The sequence below is a fragment of the Oncorhynchus clarkii genome, unplaced genomic scaffold (assembly GCF_045791955.1).
Source record: "Oncorhynchus clarkii lewisi isolate Uvic-CL-2024 unplaced genomic scaffold, UVic_Ocla_1.0 unplaced_contig_1486_pilon_pilon, whole genome shotgun sequence".
Lineage (NCBI taxonomy): Eukaryota > Metazoa > Chordata > Actinopteri > Salmoniformes > Salmonidae > Oncorhynchus > Oncorhynchus clarkii.
In genome coordinates, this window is record NW_027260925.1 from 83,337 (window position 1) to 103,585 (window position 20,249).

At 44.7% G+C, this 20,249-nt stretch overlaps 1 protein-coding gene across 1 annotated transcript in view; it reads right to left on the bottom strand.

The window, feature by feature from the left end:
* The window catches only part of LOC139402255 (teneurin-2-like), a gene marked incomplete at its 3' end in the record, with an annotated part of 87,346 nt that extends 73,302 nt beyond the window's left edge, over window positions 1–14,044 (bottom strand). Inside the window, exons 1-3 of the mRNA XM_071146353.1 lie at window positions 14,020–14,044; window positions 13,520–13,717; window positions 2,623–2,866 (exon numbers count right to left, since the gene is read on the bottom strand). Of these exons, the coding sequence (XP_071002454.1) occupies window positions 2,623–2,866; window positions 13,520–13,717; window positions 14,020–14,044 (467 nt within the window). The remainder of the gene's footprint in view (window positions 1–2,622; window positions 2,867–13,519; window positions 13,718–14,019) is intronic.
* Window positions 14,045–20,249: the final 6,205 nt, after the last annotated feature.

The window sequence follows — 20,249 nt, forward strand, 5'->3', positions numbered from 1 at the left end:
TGGTTGATAGATTGATCAACAATGTTCATTGGTTGATAGACTGATCAACACTGTTCATTGGTTGATAGATTGATCAACACTGTTCATTGGTTGATAGACTGATCAACACTGTTCATTGGTTGATAGACTGATCAACATTGTTCATTGGTTGATAGACTGATCAACATTGTTCATTGGTTGATACACTGATCAACACTGTTCATTGGTTGATAGATTGATCAACACTGTTCATTGGTTGATAGACTGATCAACACTGTTCATTGGTTGATAGATTGATCAACACTGTTCATTGGTTGATAGACTGATCAACATTGTTCATTGGTTGATAGATTGATCAACACTGTTAATTGGTTGATAGACTGATCAACACTGTTCATTGGTTGATAGACTGATCAACACTGTTCATTGGTTGATAGACTGATCAACACTGTTCATTGGTTGATAGACTGATCAACACTGTTCATTGGTTGATAGACTGATCAACACTGTTCATTGGTTGATAGACTGATCAACACTGTTCATTGGTTGATAGACTGATCAACACTGTTCATTGGTTGATAGACTGATCAACACTGTTCGTTGGTTGATAGACTGATCAACATTGTTCATTGGTTGATAGATTGATCAACACTGTTCATTGGTTGATAGACTGATCAACACTGTCCATTGGTTGATAGACTGATCAACATTGTTCATTGGTTGATAGATTGATCAACACTGTTCATTGGTTGATAGACTGATCAACACTGTTCATTGGTTGATAGACTGATCAACACTGTTCATTGGTTGATAGACTGATCAACACTGTTCATTGGTTGCTAGACTGATCAACACTGTTCGTTGGTTGATAGACTGATCAACATTGTTCATTGGTTGATAGACTGATCAACACTGTTCATTGGTTGATAGACTGATCAACACTGTTCGTTGGTTGATAGACTGATCAACACTGTTCATTGGTTGATGTCTTGTGCAATTCAATAAAAAGCTTCTTTATTACTGAAAGTAGAACCAACACGTTTTTGCTTTCAATGCTTCTGGTCTCAGCTGGTCAACATGTAAACTGGTATGTACCAGTATAAACTAATACACTCTGGTTCTGGTCTCAGCTGGTCAACATGTACTGGTATGTACCAGTATAAACTAATACACTCTGGTTCTGGTCTCAGCTGGTAAACATGTACTGGTATGTACCAGTATAAACTAATACACTCTGCTTCTGGTCTCAGCTGGTCAACATGTAAACTGGTATGTACCAGTATAAACTAATACACTCTGGTTCTGGTCTCAGCTGGTCAACATGTAAACTGGTATGTACCAGTATAAACTAATACACTCTGGTTCTGGTCTCAGCTGGTCAACATGTACTGGTATGTACCAGTATAAACTAATACACTCTGCTTCTGGTCTCAGCTGGTCAACATGTACTGGTATGTACCAGTATAAACTAATACACTCTGGTTCTGGTCTCAGCTGGTCAACATGTACTGGTATGTACCAGTATAAACTAATACACTCTGGTTCTGGTCTCAGCTGGTCAACATGTACTGGTATGTACTAGTATAAACTAATACACTCTGGTTCTGGTCTCAGCTGGTCAACATGTAAACTGGTATGTACCAGTATAAACTAATACACTCTGGTTCTGGTCTCAGCTGGTAAACATGTACTGGTATGTACCAGTATAAACTAATACAGTCTGGTTCTGGTCTCAGCTGGTCAACATGTACTGGTATGTACCAGTATAAACTAATACACTCTGGTTATGGTCTCAGCTGGTAAACATGTACTGGTATGTACCAGTATAAACTAATACACTCTGGTTCTGGTCTCAGCTGGTAAACATGTACTGGTATGTACCAGTATAAACTAATACACTCTGGTTCTGGTCTCAGCTGGTAAACATGTACTGGTATGTACCAGTATAAACTAATACACTCTGGTTCTGGTCTCACCTGGTCAACATGTACTGGTATGTACCAGTATAAACTAATACACTCTGGTTCTGGTCTCAGCTGGTCAACATGTAAACTGGTATGTACCAGTATAAACTAATACACTCTGGTTCTGGTCTCAGCTGGTCAACATGTAAACTGGTATGTACCAGTATAAACTAATACACTCTGGTTCTGGTCTCAGCTGGTCAACATGTACTGGTATGTACCAGTATAAACTAATACACTCTGGTTCTGGTCTCAGTACTGGTCAACATGTAAACTGGTATGTACCAGTATAAACTAATACACTCTGGTTCTGGTCTCAGCTGGTCAACATGTACTGGTATGTACCAGTATAAACTAATACACTCTGGTTCTGGTCTCACCTGGTATTAAGGACATTTAAATATTTTGTCACTTGTCTCACCTGGTGTGTAGTGTGTATTCTGTGTTCTGTAGAGTTTGTAGGAACTTGGACTAGTTTCTCAACTGGTATGTAGTGTATATTCAGTGTGTATAACTTGGACTAGTTTCTCAACTGGTATGTAGTGTATATTCAGTGTGTATAACTTGGACTAGTTTCTCAACTGGTATGTAGTGTATATTCAGTGTGTATAACTTGGAATAGTTTCTCAACTGGTCTGTAGTGTATATTCAGTGTGTATAACTGGGACTAGTATCTCACCTGGTTTCCAGTGGAACGTTACTATTCAGTACCCAGCTGTCCTGTAGCTGTACAGACTCTGGTGAGGTGGGCCCATCCCCTGGTACCGGAGGGGGGGCGTGGATGGTGTTCCTACCCCCTCTTAGGGTGTTCCTGTTCAGGCTGTTGGCTGAGGAGTGGTGGTGGTGGTGGGAAAGGGTCTGGTGGTTGTGAGGGGGAGGCAGGGGGGGTCGCAGGGTGGAACCACTAAGGTGGTTAGGAGCTCCTGGACAGAGCGAGGGAGAGAAAAAAATGAGATGGTTATTCAGAAATAATGAAAGCATGGCGATCCCCATTTTTGTGGTCAGATTGAGGAATAGAAGGGGAGAGGAGAGGAGAGGAGTGGAAAGGAGAGGAGAGGAGAGGAAAGGAGGGGAGAGGAAAGGAGGGGAGAGGTAAGGAAAGGAGGGGAGGGGAGAGGAAATGGATATGAAGGGAGAGCAAAGGAGAGGAGAGGTGAGGAAAGGAGGGGAGAGGAAAGAGGGGAGAGGAAAGGAGAGTAAAGGAGGGGAGAGGAGAGGAGAGGAGAGGAGAGGAGAGGAGAGGAGAGGAGGAGAGGAGAGGAGAGGAGAGGAGAGGAGGGGAAAGGAGAGTACAGGAGAGGAGAGGAGAGGAAAGGAGAGTAAAGGAGAGGAGAGGAGAGGAAAGGAAAGGAGAGGAGAGGAAAGGAGAGGAGAGTAAAGGAAAGGAAAGGAGAGGAGAGGAGAGGAGAGGAGAGGAAAGGACAGGAGAGGAGAGGAGAGGAGAAGAGAGGAGAGGAGAGGAGAGGAGAGGAGAGGAGAGGAGAGGAGAGGACAGGAGAGGAGAGGAGAGGAGAGGAGAGGAAATGAGAGTAAAGGAGAGGAGAGGAGAGGAGAGGAGAGGAGAGGAGAGGAGAGGAGAGGAGAGGAGAGGAAAGGAAAGGAAAGGAGAGGAGAGGAGAGGAGAGGAGAGGAGAGGAGAGGAGAGGAGAGGAGAGGAGAGGAGAGTAAAGGAAAGGAGAGGAGAGGAGAGGAGAGGAAAGGAGAGGAGAGGCGAGGCGAGGAGAGGAGAGGAGAGGAGAGGAGAGGAGAGGAGAGGAGAGGAGAGGAGAGGAGAGGAGAGGAAAGGAGAGTAAAGGAAAGGAGAGGAGAGGAGAGGAGAGGAGAGGAGAGGAGAGGAGAGGAGAGGGAGAGGAAAGGAGGAGAGGAGAGGAGAGGAGAGGAGAGGAGAGGAGAGGAGAGGAGAGGAAAGGAGAGGAGAGGGAAGTAAATGAAAGGAGAGGAGAGGAGAGGAGAGGAGAGGAAAGGAGAGGAAATGAAAGGAGAGGAGAGGGGAGAGGAAGGGAGGGAAGGGGAGAGGAAGGGAGGGAAGGGGAGAGGAAGGGAGAGGAGAGGAGGGGAGAGGAGGGAAGGGGAGAGGAAGGGAGAGGAGAGGAAGGGAGAGGAGGGGAGATGAGAGGAAGGGAGAGGAGAGGAGGGGAGAGGAGAGGAAAGGAGAGGAAAGGAGAGGAGAGGAGAGGGGAGAGGAAGGGAGGGAAGGGGAGAGGAAGGGAGAGGAGAGGAGGGGAGAGGAGGGAAGGGGAGAGGAAGGGAGAGGAGAGGAAGGGAGAGGAGGGGAGAGGAGAGGAGAGGAAAGGAAAGGAGAGGAGAGGGGAGAGGAAGGGAGGGAAGGGGAGAGGAAGGGAGGGAAGGGGAAAGGAAGGGAAAGGAGAGGAGGGGAGAGGAGGGAAGGGGAGAGGAAGGGAGAGGAGAGGAAGGGAGAGGAGGGGAGAGGAGAGGAAGGGAGAGGAGAGGAGGGGAGAGGAAACGAGAGGAGGGAAAGGAGAGGAGAGGAGAGGGGAGAGGAAGGGAGGGAAGGGGAGAGGAAGGGAGAAGAGAGGAGGGGAGAGGAGGGAAGGGGAGAGGAAGGGAGAGGAGAGGAAGGGAGAGGAGGGGAGAGGAGATGAGATGAAAGGAAAGGAGAGTAAAGGAAAGTAGAGGAGAGGAGAGTGAAGGAAAGGAGAGGAAAGGAAAGGAGAGGAGAGGAGAGGAGAGGAGAGGAGAGTAAAGGAAAGGATAGGAAAGGAAAGGAGAGGAGGGGAGAGGAGAGTAAAGGAAAGGAGAGGAGAGTAAAGGAAAGGAGAGGAAAGGAACGGAGAGGAGAGGAGATGAGAGTAAAGGAAAGGAGAGGAAAGGAAAGGAGAGGAGAGGGGAGAGGAAGGGGGGAGGGGAGAGGAAGGGAGGGAAGGGGAAAGGAAGGGAAAGGAGAGGAGGGGAGAGGAGGGAAGGGGAGAGGAAGGGAGAGGAGAGGAAGGGAGAGGAGGTGAGAGGAGAGGAAGGGAGAGGAGAGGAGGAGAGAGGAAACGAGAGGAGGGAAAGGAGAGGAGAGGAGAGGGGAGAGGAGAGGAGGGGAGGAAACGAGAAGAGAGGAGGGGAGAGGAGGGAAGAGGAGAGGAAGGGAGAGGAGAGGAAGGGAGAGGAGGGGAGAGGAAACGAGAGGAGGGAAAGGAGAGGAGAGGAGAAGGTAGAGGAAGGGAGGGAAGGGGAGAGGAAGGGAGAAGAGAGGAGGGGAGAGGAGGGAAGGGGAGAGGAAGGGAGAGGAGAGGAAGGGAGAGGAGGGGAGAGGAGATGAGAGGAAAGGAAAGGAGAGTAAAGGAAAGTAGAGGAGAGGAGAGTAAAGGAAAGGAGAGGAAAGGAAAGGAGAGGAGAGGAGAGGAGAGGAGAGGAGAGGAGAGGAGAGGATAGTAAAGGAAAGGAGAGTAAAGGAAAGGAGAGGAGAGTAAAGGAAAGGAGAGGAAAGGAAAGGAGAGGAGAGGAGATGAGAGTAAAGGAAAGGAGAGGAAAGGAAAGGAGAGGAGGGGAGAGGAGAGTAAAGGAAAGTAGAGGAGAGGAGAGGAGAGGAGAGGAGAGGAGGGGAGGAGAGGAGAGGAGAGGAGAGGAGAGGAGAGGAGAGGAGAGGAGAGGAGAGGAGAGGAGGGGAGAGGGGAGAGGAAGGGAGAGTAGAGGAGAGGAGAGTAAAGGAAAGGAGAGGAAAGGAAGGGAGAGGAAAGGAGAGGAGAGGAGAGGAAAGGAGAGGAGAGGAAAGGAAAGGAGAGGAGAGGAGACGAAGGGAGAGGAGGGGAGGGGAGGGGGGAGCGAAGGAGAGGAAGAGGAATAGGAGGGGAACGAGAGGCCTGATACTGGTGGCTCTGAGAGAGGGGAATGAACAGATGTTTATAAAGGGAAAGAGAGATGGAAGGGAGGAGAGGAGGGACCTCTCTAGACAGGACAGACACTTCACATCTGTGTATACACAAAGACTCTCCTGAGAGGGCAGACAGGCACACACACACACACACACACACACACACACACACACACAAAGACGGAAATGATGGAGTTTGATAGTCATGATGTGTTGTTCTCCTCCCGTCTCATCCTTCCGTTTCATCTACTCTCATCCTTTTTCATCACTCTGTTTCTCTCCCTTTGTCTTCATCCCTGCATCATTGCAGCAGATGTTAATAGCTGTGAAACCATGTGAGTAAATGCTACTATTTACATTTCAAACAGACACACACACACTCACGCACACACACAAACACTCACACACCATCTGTTTAAATTCTTGTATTTATATTCTCCCTCTCCCTCTCAAATCTGCCGATAAAAATGCATTGCATTTCTCAAATCTCCCTTTCGATGAATATAACAAAAAGTATTCATTCAAATACTACTGAATTATATATATAGCACTTTCAATAGCAGAAGCATGTGGTTTCTGAGTTCTAGTTTCCAAGTAGTCAGTCTCCTGAGGGTTGGGGTGTCTGAGTTCTAGTTTACAAGTAGACAGTCTCCAGAGGGTTGGGGTGTCTGAGTTCTAGTTTACAAGTAGACAGTCTCCAGAGGGTTGGGGTGTCTGAGTTCTAGTTTACAAGTAGACAGTCTCCAGAGGGTTGGGGTGTCTGAGTTCTAGTTTACAAGTAGACAGTCTCCAGAGGGTTGGGGTGTCTGAGTTCTAGTTTACAAGTAGACAGTCTCCAGAGGGTTGGGGTGTCTGAGTTCTAGTTTACAAGTAGACAGTCTCCAGGGGGTTGGGGTGTCTGAGTTCTAGTTTACAAGTAGACAGTCTCCTGAGGGTTGGGGTGTCTGAGTTCTAGTTTACAAGTAGACAGTCTCCAGGGGGTTGGGGTGTCTGAGTTCTAGTTTACAAGTAGACAGTCTCCTGAGGGTTGGGGTGTCTGAGTTCTAGTTTACAAGTAGACAGTCTCCAGAGGGTTGGGGTGTCTGAGTTCTAGTTTACAAGTAGACAGTCTCCAGGGGGTTGGGGTGTCTGAGTTCTAGTTTACAAGTAGACAGTCTCCAGAGGGTTGGGGTGTCTGAGTTCTAGTTTACAAGTAGACAGTCTCCAGAGGGTTGGGGTGTCTGAGTTCTAGTTTACAAGTAGACAGTCTCCAGAGGGTTGGGGTGTCTGAGTTCTAGTTTACAAGTAGACAGTCTCCAGAGGGTTGGGGTTTAGTTTGTGTGACTTTTTTCAAAGCCCAGGTTACAATCTTGTGAGTATAAAAAAAATACAAAAAATGTTATATATTCGTAGGTGTGTGTTTTTAGAAATAGACCAGCACTTACACTGCTTGCGTTCTCCAGAATATATTCCACTGGTGTGATATGTTAGCCACCGAATTCTCTACTACAGAGATGCTAGCCTGTTAGCTTGCTAGAGAGCTAGACCAAAGCATTAATTCTACAGTGATGCTAGCCTGTTAGCCTGCTAGAGAGCTAGACAAAAGCATTAATTCTACAGCGATGTTAGCCTGCTAGAGAGCTAGACCAAAGCATCAATTCTACAGCGATGCTAGCCTGTTAGCTTGCTAGAGAGCTAGACCAAAGCATTAATTCTACAGCGATGCTAGCCTGTTAGCCAGCTAGAGATCTAGACCAAAGCAGTATGCCAGGGTACATATGCAGACACCAGCAGAATGAGGCAGGGGCTCTCCATGGCACGTTAACTTCACTGTGTGTTTGTGTGTGTGTGTGTGTGTGTGTGTGTGTGTGTGTGTGTGTGTGTGTGTGTGTGTGTGTGTGTGTGTGTGTGTGTGTGTGTTAGGCCCTTTGCAGTGAGAACCATGGGAAGCTGTTTGTTTTCCAGGCTCTGGCCGGGTAAACTGTTTATTGACATTTTCTCTGGTTCAACACAATGAGGCGCATGGTGGGGTATGTGTGTGTGTGTGCGCAAAAAAACCCTACTTCAGCAGTTTAAAAGAAATCAGCATAGGGCTCAACTCAGGGGAGTTCTCTTGTTCTTACTCTCCATCCTCTCTGTCTCGCTCTCCCATCTGTCTCTCAGTTCAATCTCTCTCTCTCTCTCTCTCTCTCTAAACATTCATCCCAGCAGATACAAGTTGTACCTTCCTTTCCTAGCAAGTAGCTAGCGACCCTCTCGCTAAAAATAGGTAGCGCTCCCTATGCATAATGAATGGGCCTCGGAACCGCAGCGCTAATGCTAGCTCTTTCTAGGAGCAATCAGACGCGCTACATTTGGCCTGAGACTCTTCTCCCTCTCTGAGAGTGTGTGTCTGAGAATGTTCAGAGCAGGTGCTCTGAGCCAGACCCAATTCCAAACCCTGAACCCCATTTAGTTTTCCATTTCCACTTGCTGAACAGAAATACAAGTGTGTAAATGCATGCGTGTGTGCTTATGTGTCTGTGATCATGAGTGTGTGCGTGTGTGTGTCATGTAGAGTGGACGCTGAGCAGGAAATGAGACGAACCAAGCCATGCAGAAACTAACAAGAGAGATAATCCCCAGGAAGTCACACGCTGGGTGGGTGTGTCTGTCTGTCTGTTTGTGTGTGGGAGAGGGTGTGTGTCTGTGTATTTATTTGTGTTTACTCTTGTTTGTGTCTGTGGTCGTTGGTGTGTGTGTTTGTACCAGAGGAGGCTGGTGGTAGGCGCTATAGGAGGACAGGCTCATTGTAAAGACTGGAAAGGAATAAATGGAATGTAGTTAAACATGAGGTTTCCATGTGTTTGATGTGTTTGGCTCTGTTCCATTTATTTCATTCCAGACATTACAATGTGCCTGTCCTCCTATAGCTCCTCCCACAAGCCTCCTTTGGTGTGTACATATGTTGTGTATCTCTCTCTTCCCCAAGCTCTCTGTTATGTTACAGTGCCTTGTGTGTCTCTACCTTCGCAAAGCTCTCTGTTATGTTACAGTGCCTTGTGTGTCTCTCTCTTCCCCAAGCTCTCTGTTATGTTACAGTGCCTTGTGTGTCTCTCCCTTCCCCAAGCTCTCTGTTATGTTACAGTGCCTTGCGTGTCTCTCTCTTCCCCAAGCTCTCTGTCATGTTACAGTGCCTTGTGTGTCTCTCTCTTCCCCCAAGCTCTCTGTTATGTTACAGTGCCTTGCGTGTCTCTCTCTTCCCCAAGCTCTCTGTCATGTTACAGTGCCTTGTGTGTCTCTCTCTTCCCCCAAGATCTCTGTTATGTTACAATGCCTTGTGTGTGTCTGTGTGTCAGTCCCAGTGTATTTCTTCTCCAGCAGTGTAGTCAGGTAGGTAATGGATGTATCTGTAACTCCTCCTCCATAGTGATTGATGTCTCTCCACCAGTGTAAGGTAGGTAACTCCTCCTCCATAGTGATTGATGTCTCTCCACCAGTGTAAGGTAGGTAACTCCTCCTCCATAGTGATTGATGTCTCTCCACCAGTGTAAGGTAGGTAACTCCTCCATAGTGATTGATGTGTCTCTCCACCAGTGTAAGGTAGGTAACTCCTCCTCCATAGTGACTGATGTCTCTCCACCAGTGTAAGGTAGGTAACTCCTCCTCCATAGTGATTGATGTCTCTCCACCAGTGTAAGGTAGGTAACTCCTCCATAGTGATTGATGTGTCTCTCCACCAGTGTAAGGTAGGTAACTCCTCCTCCATAGTGACTGATGTCTCTCCACCAGTGTAAGGTAGGTAACTCCTCCTCCATAGTGATTGATGTGTCTCTCCACCAGTGTAAGGTAGGTAACTCCTCCTCCATAGTGACTGATGTCTCTCCACCAGTGTAAGGTAGGTAACTCCTCCTCCATAGTGATTGATGTCTCTCCACCAGTGTAAGGTAGGTAACTCCTCCTCCATAGTGATTGATGTCTCTCCACCAGTGTGAGTTAGGTAACTCCTCCTCCATAGTGATTGATGTATCTCTCCACCAGTGTAAGGTAGGCAACTCCTCCTCCATAGTGATTGATGTCTCTCCACCAGTGTAAGGTAGGTAACTCCTCCTCCATAGTGATTAATGTCTCTCCACCAGTGTAAGGTAGGTAACTCCTCCTCCATAGTGATTGATGTCTCTCCACCAGTGTAAGGTAGGTAACTCCTCCTCCATAGTGATTAATGTCTCTCCACCAGTGTAATGTAGGTAACTCCTCCTCCATAGTGATTGATGTCTCTCCACCAGTGTAAGGTAGGTAACTCCTCCTCCATAGTGATTGATGTCTCTCCACCAGTGTAAGGTAGGTAACTCCTCCTCCATAGTGACAGATGTCTCTCCACCAGTGTAAGGTAGGTAACTCCTCCTCCATAGTGATTGATGTCTCTCCACCAGTGTAATGTAGGTAACTCCTCCTCCATAGTGATTGATTTCTCTCCACCAGTGTAAGGTAGGTAACTCCTCCTCCATAGTGACAGATGTCTCTCCACCAGTGTAATGTAGGTAACTCCTACTCCATAGTGATTGATGTTTCCCAGCTCTGTCCCAGCTCAGCCAGTAGCTGTGTGATGTTACATCACGTTAAAAGGCAGCTAATCAGGTTGCTGTTGAACCTGGGACACCTAGTCTGTTGTAATGATGATTTATACTGCATCCCAGTCACACCATAACTGCATTAAATACAGATTATATGCCAACACTAAACCCAGTAATACTGTTCTCTCTTCCCTGACTCAGTTTGCTAAATAAATCTGGCTGATTACATTGTGTGTGTGTGTGTATGTGTGTGTGTACTTTATGTTTGCCAAGGTTAGGATGAAGATACTATGGTACAATGATACAATATATTATGATACAATGACACTATGATACAATGATAATATGAAACAATTATACTATGATATTATGATATTATGATACAGTATACAATGATACTCTGATATCATGATACACTGATACTAAGGTACAATGATATGATGATGCTATGATACAATGATACTATGATACAATGATGCTATGATACAAGGATACTATGATACAAGGATACTATGATACAATGATACTATGATACAATGATGCTATGATACAAGGATACTATGATACAATGATGCAATATACAATAATATAATGGAGTTACAGCTCATTCTTTTCTGTCCCCTTTTTTAACATTCTCACACACACAACCTCGTTCTCTCACACACACAACCTCGTTCTCTCACACACACAACCTCGTTCTCTCTCACACACAACTTCATTCTCTCACACACACAACCTCGTTATCTCACAACCACAACCTCGTTCTCTCACACACACAACCTCGTTCTCTCACACACAACCTCATTCTCTCACACACACAACCTCGTTCTCTCACACACACAACCTCGTTCTCTCACAACCACAACCTTGTCCTCTCACACACACAACCTCGTTCTCTCACAACCAAAACCTCGTTCTCTCACACACACAACCTCGTTCTCTCACACACACAACCTCGTTCTCTCTCACACACAACCTCGTTCTCTCACACACACAACCTTGTTCTCTCACACACACAACCTCGTTCTCTCACACACAACCTCGTTCTCTCACACACAAATCCTCATTCTCTCACACACACAACCTCGTTCTCTCACACACACAACCTCGTTCTCTCACACACACAACTTCGTTCTCTCACACAACCAACCTCGTTCTCTCACACACACAACCTCGTTTTCTCACACACACAACCTCGTTCTCTCACACACACAACCTCGTTCTCTCACACACACAACCTCGTTCTCTCACACACACAACCTTGTTCTCTCACACACACAACCTCGTTCTCTCACACACACAACCTCGTTCTCTCTCACACACAACCTCGTTCTCTCACACACACAACCTCGTTCTCTCACACACACAACCTCGTTCTCTCACACACAACCTCGTTCTCTCACACACAAATCCTCGTTCTCTCACACACACAACCTCGTTCTCTCACACACACAACCTCGTTCTCTCACACACACAACCTCGTTCTCTCACACAACCAACCTCGTTCTCTCACACACACAACCTCGTTTTCTCACACACACAACCTCGTTCTCTCACACACACAACCTCGTTCTCTCACACACACAACCTCGTTCACTCACACACACAACCTCGTTCTCTCACACACACAACCTCGTTCTCTCACACACACAACCTCGTTCTCTCACACACAACCTCGTTCTCTCACACACAAATCCTCGTTCTCTCACACACACAACCTCGTTGTCTCACACACACAACCTCGTTCTCTCACACACACAACCTCGTTCTCTCACACACACAACCTCGTTCTCTCACACACAACCTCGTTCTCTCACACACAAATCCTCGTTCTCTCACACACACAACCTCGTTCTCTCACACACACAACCTCGTTCTCTCACACACACAACCTCGTTCTCTCACACAACCAACCTCGTTCTCTCACACACACAACCTCGTTTTCTCACACACACAACCTCGTTCTCTCACACACACAACCTCGTTCTCTCACACACACAACCTCGTTCTCTCACACACACAACCTTGTTCTCTCACACACACAACCTTGTTCTCTCACACACACAACCTCGTTCTCTCTCACACACAACCTCGTTCTCTCACACACACAACCTCGTTCTCTTACACACACAACCTCGTTCTCTCACACACAACCTTGTTCTCTCACACACAAATCCTCATTCTCTCACACACACAACCTCGTTCTCTCACACACACAACCTCGTTCTCTCACACACACAACCTCGTTCTCTCACACAACCAACCTCGTTCTCTCACACACACAACCTCGTTTTCTCACACACACAACCTCGTTCTCTCACACACACACACAACCTCGTTCTCTCACACACACAACATCGTTCACTCACACACACAACCTCGTTCTCTCACACACACAACCTCGTTCTCTCACACACACTCGTTCTCTCACACACACAACCTCGATCTCTCACACACACAACCTCGTTCTCTCACACACAACCTCGTTCTCTCACACACACAACCTCGTTCTCTCACACACAACCTCGTTCTCTCACACACAAATCCTCGTTCTCTCACACACACAACCTCGTTCTCTCACACACACAACCTCGTTCTCTCACACACACAACCTCGTTCTCTCACACACACAACCTCGTTCTCTCACACACACAACCTCGTTCTCTCACACACACTCGTTCTCTCACACACACAACCTCGTTCTCTCACACACAACCTCGTTCTCTCACACACAAATCCTCGTTCTCTCACACACACAACCTTGTTCTCTCACACACACAACCTCGCTCTCTCACACACACAACCTCGCTCTCTCACACACACAACCTCGTTCTCTCACACACACAACCTCGTTCTCTCACACACACAACCTCGTTCTCTCTCACACACAACCTCGATCTCTCACACACACAACCTCGTTCTCTCACACACAACCTCGTTCTCTCACACACACAACCTCGTTCTCTCATACACACAACCTCGTTCTCTCTCAACCACAACCTCGTTCTCTCACAACCACAACCTCGTTCTCTCTCTCACACACACAACGTCGTTCTCTCTCACACACACAACCTCATTCTTTCTCTCTCACACAAACAAACTCATTCTTTCACACATCAAGCAAAACGGTCAGTAGCTTTTTGACTGGACAGAGATGGAGGGAGGGAGACAACAACAAAGTAATGAAGGGATGGAATGATGGAAGTGATTGACAGCTGTCTTACCGGAGGAGGGGGATTGGTGTCTGAGCAGGTATGAGTCATCGTGGGGGCGGGGCTCCAAGCGGGAGTGGGAGGAGTTATTCTCCAGCAGAGGCACCTGGCACTCCCTGAATGGTGGAGAGGAGGAGGAGGAGGGGCATAGGGATGAAGAGGGAGGGGCAGAGGGGGGGAGGAGGGAGGAGGTAGGGGGGATGGTGCAACCTGGAGGATGAAGGAAAAGAGAGAGGGAGATAGGGAAGGAGGGAGGGAGGGTTAGACATACTGATGGACAGTTGATTGACAGAGGGACACTAAAAAGAGGTACACACACTAATTCACACACACCCACCCACACACACCCCATCTCAGCAGCTTTACATAGTTGAGCCATGGGACGGAGGAGTCTTTGGACACATTGAGGCTGGTCCTTTACACTAAAGAGAGGGACAGGAGATGTGACATATTGAGGCTGGTCCTTTACACTAGAGAGAGGGGGATAGGAAACATTACAGTGACCGTATTACCGCCACACCGGCAGTCACGAGTCATGAAGGCAGTAAATTCCACATGACAGTTTAGTCACAGTAATTAGGCTTCTCTGATGCTGCTGCTGGCCATTGGTAGCCTACCAAACTTGTTAACTGCTTGGTACTCAGCAATCTATTGTCCCTCTAATCACTCTGACATCAATGCAAATGTAAAAAAAAATCGAATCAAACACTTCATGAGAGCCCATGAGCTCATGTTGTGAAACATTTTTTTGTAGGCTATGCAATTGCCGAGCAAACAGAGTGATGGCCTCTACTAAAAAGAGGATGATCCCATTAGCTTTCTATAGACTAGGTCTACTATATTTATTTATCAGTTTTCTATAGGCTAGGTCGTCTATATTTATTTATCAGCTTTCTATAGACTAGGTCTACTATATTTATTTATCAGCTTTCTATAGGCTAGGTCTACTATATTTATTTATCAGCTTTCTATAGGCTAGGTCTACTATATTTATTTATCAGCTTTCTATAGACTAGGTCTACTATATTTATTTATCAGCTTTCTATAGGCTAGGTCTACTATATTTATTTATCAGCTTTCTATAGACTAGGTCTACTATGTTTATTTATCAGTTTTCTATAGGCTAGGTCTACTATATTTATTTATCAGCTTTCTATAGACTAGGTCTACTATATTTATTTCTCAGCTTTCTATAGGCTAGGTCTACTATATTTATTTATCAGCTTTCTATAGACTAGGTCTACTATATTTATTTATCAGCTTTCTATAGGCTAGGTCTACTATATTTATTTATCAGCTTTCTATAGGCTAGGTCTACTATATGTATTTATCTATCAGCTTTCTATAGGCTAGGTCTACTATATTTATTTATCAGCTTTCTATATGCTAGGTCTACTATATTTATTTATCAGTTTTCTATAGGCTAGGTCTACTATATTTATCTATCAGCTTTCTATAGGCTAGGTCTACTATATTTATTTATCTATCAGCTTTCTATAGGCTAGATCTACTATGTTTATTTATCAGTTTTCTATAGGCTAGGTCTACTATATTTATTTATCAGCTTTCTATAGGCTAGATCTACTATATTTATTTATCAGTTTTCTATAGGCTAGGTCTACTATATTTATTTATCAGTTTTCTATAGGCTAGGTCTAATATATTTATTTATCAGCTTTCTATAGGCTAGGTCTACTATATTTATTTATCAGCTTTCTATAGGCTAGATCTACTATATTTATTTATCAGTTTTCTATAGGCTAGGTCTACTATATTTATTTATCAGTTTTCTATAAGCTAGGTCTACTATATTTATTTATCAGCTTTCTATAGGCTAGGTCTACTATATTTATTTATCAGTTTTCTATAGGCTAGGTCTACTATATTTATCTATCAGCTTTCTATAGGCTAGGTCTACTATATTTATTTATCCGTTTTCTATAGGCTAGATCTACTATGTTTATTTATCAGTTTTCTATAGGCTAGGTCTACTATATTTATCAATCAGCTTTCTATAGGCTAGGTCTACTATATTTATCAATCAGTTTTCTATAGGCTAGGTCTACTATATTTATTTATCTATCAGTTTTCTATAGGCTAGGTCTACTATATTTATTTTCTTTCCTAATATTAAGCGCATTGGTTATATTTACAACAGGAGTATAGCCTACCTGGCTGGCATAGATGACATGTCTTTTTTCCAGCTGCCCCTGTTTTGAGACAGGTGTAGGATAATGGTCCATTCTAAATCCAAACTAATTTCACACATATATTATTTAGTGTATGTAAAGACAAGATTAAATCAAGAATAGTCTGATGGGTGACAATATTAGCCTATCACCTGTGAATGATATATTATCACCTGTGAATGATATATTATCACCTGTGAATGATATATTATCACTTGTGAATGATACCCAGCTAGTGTGCAGTAAGGCAAACCTGCAGTATAGTCACACACCTCATGTAGCCTAGCCCACATGTTTTAATAAGGTTTGTATCACAACTGAAGTGGCCAAATAACTTCTTAAAATGCAACACATTATTCCGCTTTATAACCGGTGTAGAGCCTAACTGTATATGGGCTGGCGTGAGTTTCAAGTTTGGGGAAGATAACTTCCACCATAAAATGCACCTTTATAATAAAGTAATACATGTCTGATCGCATTTGCCGTCACTTCGGAGAACAGTGTTTTCCTGCTAATTCATTGCATTTTGGAATATTTGCTCCTATAGCCTACTGCAGCGTATGCTGTTGCTGCGCTTACAATGTGAAGAAATAGTCTAATAGTTGATCAACATTTTAAGCTAAACTTTCTGATCTGTTGCATCAGCCTCATTGCTTTTAAACTTCTTTTTGATGCTAGTGGTTGTATAGATTTGGGATCTATCGCATCCCACAACTGGCCCAGACTATGTTTGGGATATTTATTAACAGAAGAACACGTTGACAAATAGAATAGGTCAACTTTTGTACTATGGTGGCCATGCTTAAAAAACAAACAAAAAAAAGAGAGGTGCCATAATTCGACAACTTCGGCGTCCGGGGAACAGTGGATTAACTGCCTTGTGCAGAATGACAGATTTCTACCTTGTCAGCTCAGCGATTCAATATAGCAATCTTTTGGTTACTGGCCCAATGCACTAACCACTAGGCTACCTGCTTCCAGAAGCAGTTTGGAACTGGGCAGTGAGTGTTGCAAATGAGGACAGATGATTATTACGTGCTTCAGGACTCGGCAGTCCCGTTCTGTGAGCTTGTGTGGTCTACCACTTCGCAGCTAAGCCGTTGTTGCTCATTGAAGTTTCCATTTCACAATAACAGCACTTACAGTTGACTGGGGCAACTCTAGCAGGGCTGCAATTTGACGAACTGACTTGTTGGAAAGGTGGCATCCTATGACGGTGCCACATTGAAAGTCACTGAGGTCTTTAGTAAGGACATTCTACTGCCAGTGTTTGTTCATGGAGATTGCATGGTTGTGTGCTCAATTTATACACCTGTCAGCAATGGGTGTGCCTGGAATAGCCCAATCCACTCATTTGAAGGCGTGTCCACATACATTAACATTGTCAAAGCAAGTGAAATAGATAATAAACTAAAGGGAAATAAACAATCAAAAATAAACAGTAAACATTACCCTCACAAAAGTTCCAAAGGAACAGAGACATTTCAAATGTCATATTATGTATTTATACAGTGTTGTAACGAAGTGGAAATAGTTAAAGCACAAAAGGGAAAATAAATAAACATAAATATGGGTTGTATTTACAATGGTGTTTGTTCTTCACTGGTTGCCCTTTTCTTGTGGCAACAGGTCACACATATTGCTGCTGTGATGGCACACTGTGGTATTTCACCCAATAGATACTATGGGAGTTTATCAAAATTTGATTTGTTTTTTCGAATTCTTTGTGGGTCTGTGTAATCTACTTTCTCTCTCTCTCTCTCCCTCTCTCTCCCTTTCCTTGTCCCTCCCTCTCTCTCTCTCTCCCTCTCTCTCTCTATCTCCCTCTATCTCTCTCTCTCTCTCTCCCTCTATCTCTCTCCCTCTCTTTCTCTCTCTCCCTCTATCTCTCTCCCTCTCTCTCTCTCTCTCTCTCTCTCCCTCTATCTCTCTTGCCCTCTCCCTCCCTCTCCTTCCTCATTTCATCCCTGTTGCTTTATAGCTAGTGTTTACCTTGCTCTTGTTTATTCATCTATTTTTGGCTGTTTATTCTGATTACACATGCAGACACACACATTAACACGCACACACACACATTCACACGCACACACACACACACAAACACGCACGCACACAAACACGCACACAGACGCACACAAACACACGCACACAAACACACACGCACACGCACACACACACACACACACACACACACACACACACACACACACACACACACACACACACACACACACACACACACACACACACACACTATACCCATGGTGTAAACAGCAGCCAGTGCAGGCCATGTGTTTCCCAGGGGTGTAGTTAGTGTGTGAAACACATTGATCCCTGCTCTGGTTACCATGATGCAAGTCTCTCACCTCCTACTGGGCCTGATGCTTACACTGCTGGTCAACACAAAGAACAATCTCTCTCTCTTCTTTTCTCTTATCCTCAGTGTCTGTAGAACAGTTAATTATTGCACTGGATCATTGTTGTGTGAGGAAAATATATGATCAATACAATGCTGTGGTGAATACTGAAAACCATAGAACACAATAACAACAGATCAGCACAGCAGTTCCACTTTCATATGGATCTCAATGAGAGAGAGAGAGAGAGAGAGAGAGAGAGAGAGAGAGAGAGAGATAGAGAGAGAGAGAGAGAGAGATAGAGAGATAGAGAGAGAGAGAGAGAGAGAGAGAGGGAGAGAGAGAGAGGGAGAGAGACAGAGAGATAGAGAGAGAGAGAGATAGAGAGAGAGAGAGAGAGAGACAGAGAGAGAGAGAGAGAGAGAGAGAGAGAGAATGAGTTCTGCTGTCTGTTCTTTTGTTCCTCAAGGTCTCTGGGTTCTCTCTCTGTCTATTGCTCTTCTTCGCTCTTGTACAAAAGGAGAAAGAGAAACAAGTTAGTGAGATGAAAATAAATGGATGGTTACTTTCCAGAGAGTTTAAGGCCACAAGAGAATGTCATGTACTCTACCTTTCCTACTTAACGCATTAACTCTTCAAACGCACGCAGTCAGGAGACTTTCACTGTCTTTTCTCATATCCGTCTCTACAATACTTTTCTCTTTCCTCTCTCTTCTCTCTATGATACTTTCCTATTTTCTCTCCACTTCCTGAAGGTGAAGGACAACGTGTTCTCCTGAGATTCAAAATAATAATAGCTTTATTGACAGGAGCGTTTGAAAAACAATGTCCCTGCTGCCGGCTGGCCCAAGGCCATCATTAAAAAACTGGGATGAAATAATAGAACAATAACTGATTATCACAGTCACAAAGGGAGAATAATAAAGTGGGTTTAATTAGTAGCCGGTAATGACTCTAGTCCTGCTGTGTCTTTGGACTCGACTAACTGACCTCATTTAACAAACGTTGTTGATTGATTGAGCTGTGAATATTACAGAATTATAATTATTCTACATCATGAGATCTCTCTATATAGAAACTATTAGATTTCCATGATTTCAAACCTGTAGAGAATATACTTGTAAATCCTACTGTATCTCCTGTCCCTCTCTCTAGTGTAAAGGACCAGTCTCAATGTGTCCTATCTACTGTCTCTCTCTCTCTCTAGGGTAAAGGACCAGTCTCAATGTGTCCTATCTACTGTCTCTCTCTCTAGTGTAAAGGACCAGTCTCAATGTGTCATATCTACTGTCTCTATCTCTCTCTAGGGTAAAGGACCAGTCTCAATGTGTCCTATCTACTGTCTCTCTCTCTAGTGTAAAGGACCAGTCTCAATGTGTCCTATCTACTGTCTCTCTCTCTCTCTCTCTCTAGTGTAAAGGACCAGTCTCAATGTGTACTATCTACTGTCTCTCTCTCTAGTGTAAAGGACCAGTCTCAATGTGTCATATCTACTGTCTCTCTCTCTCTCTAGGGTAAAGGACCAGTCTCAATGTGTCCTATCTACTGTCTCTCTCTCTCTCTAGTGTAAAGGATCAGTCTCAATGTGTCCTATCTCCTGTCTCTCTCTCTCTCTAGTGTAAAGGACCAGTCTCAATGTGTCCTATCTACTGTCCCTCTCTCTCTCTAATGTAAAGGACCAGCCTCAATGTGTCCTATCTCCTGTCTCTCTCTCTAGTGTAAAGGACCAGTCTCAATGTGTCCTATCTACTGTCTCTCTCTCTCTCTCTCTCTAGTGTAAAGGACCAGTCTCAATGTGTACTATCTACTGTCTCTCTCTCTAGTGTAAAGGACCAGTCTCAATGTGTCATATCTACTGTCTCTCTCTCTCTCTAGGGTAAAGGACCAGTCTCAATGTGTCCTATCTACTGTCTCTCTCTCTCTCTCTAGTGTAAAGGATCAGTCTCAATGTGTCATATCTCCTGTCTCTCTCTCTAGTGTAAAGGATCAGTCTCAATGTGTCCTATCTCCTGTCTCTCTCTCTCTCTAATGTAAAGGACCAGCCTCAATGTGTCCTATCTACTGTCCCTCTCTCTCTCTCTAGGGTAAAGGACAAGCCTCAATGTGTCCTATCTACTGTCTCTCTCTCTAGTGTAAAGGACAAGCCTCAATGTGTCCTATCTCCTGTCTCTCTCTCTCTCTCTAGTGTAAAGGACC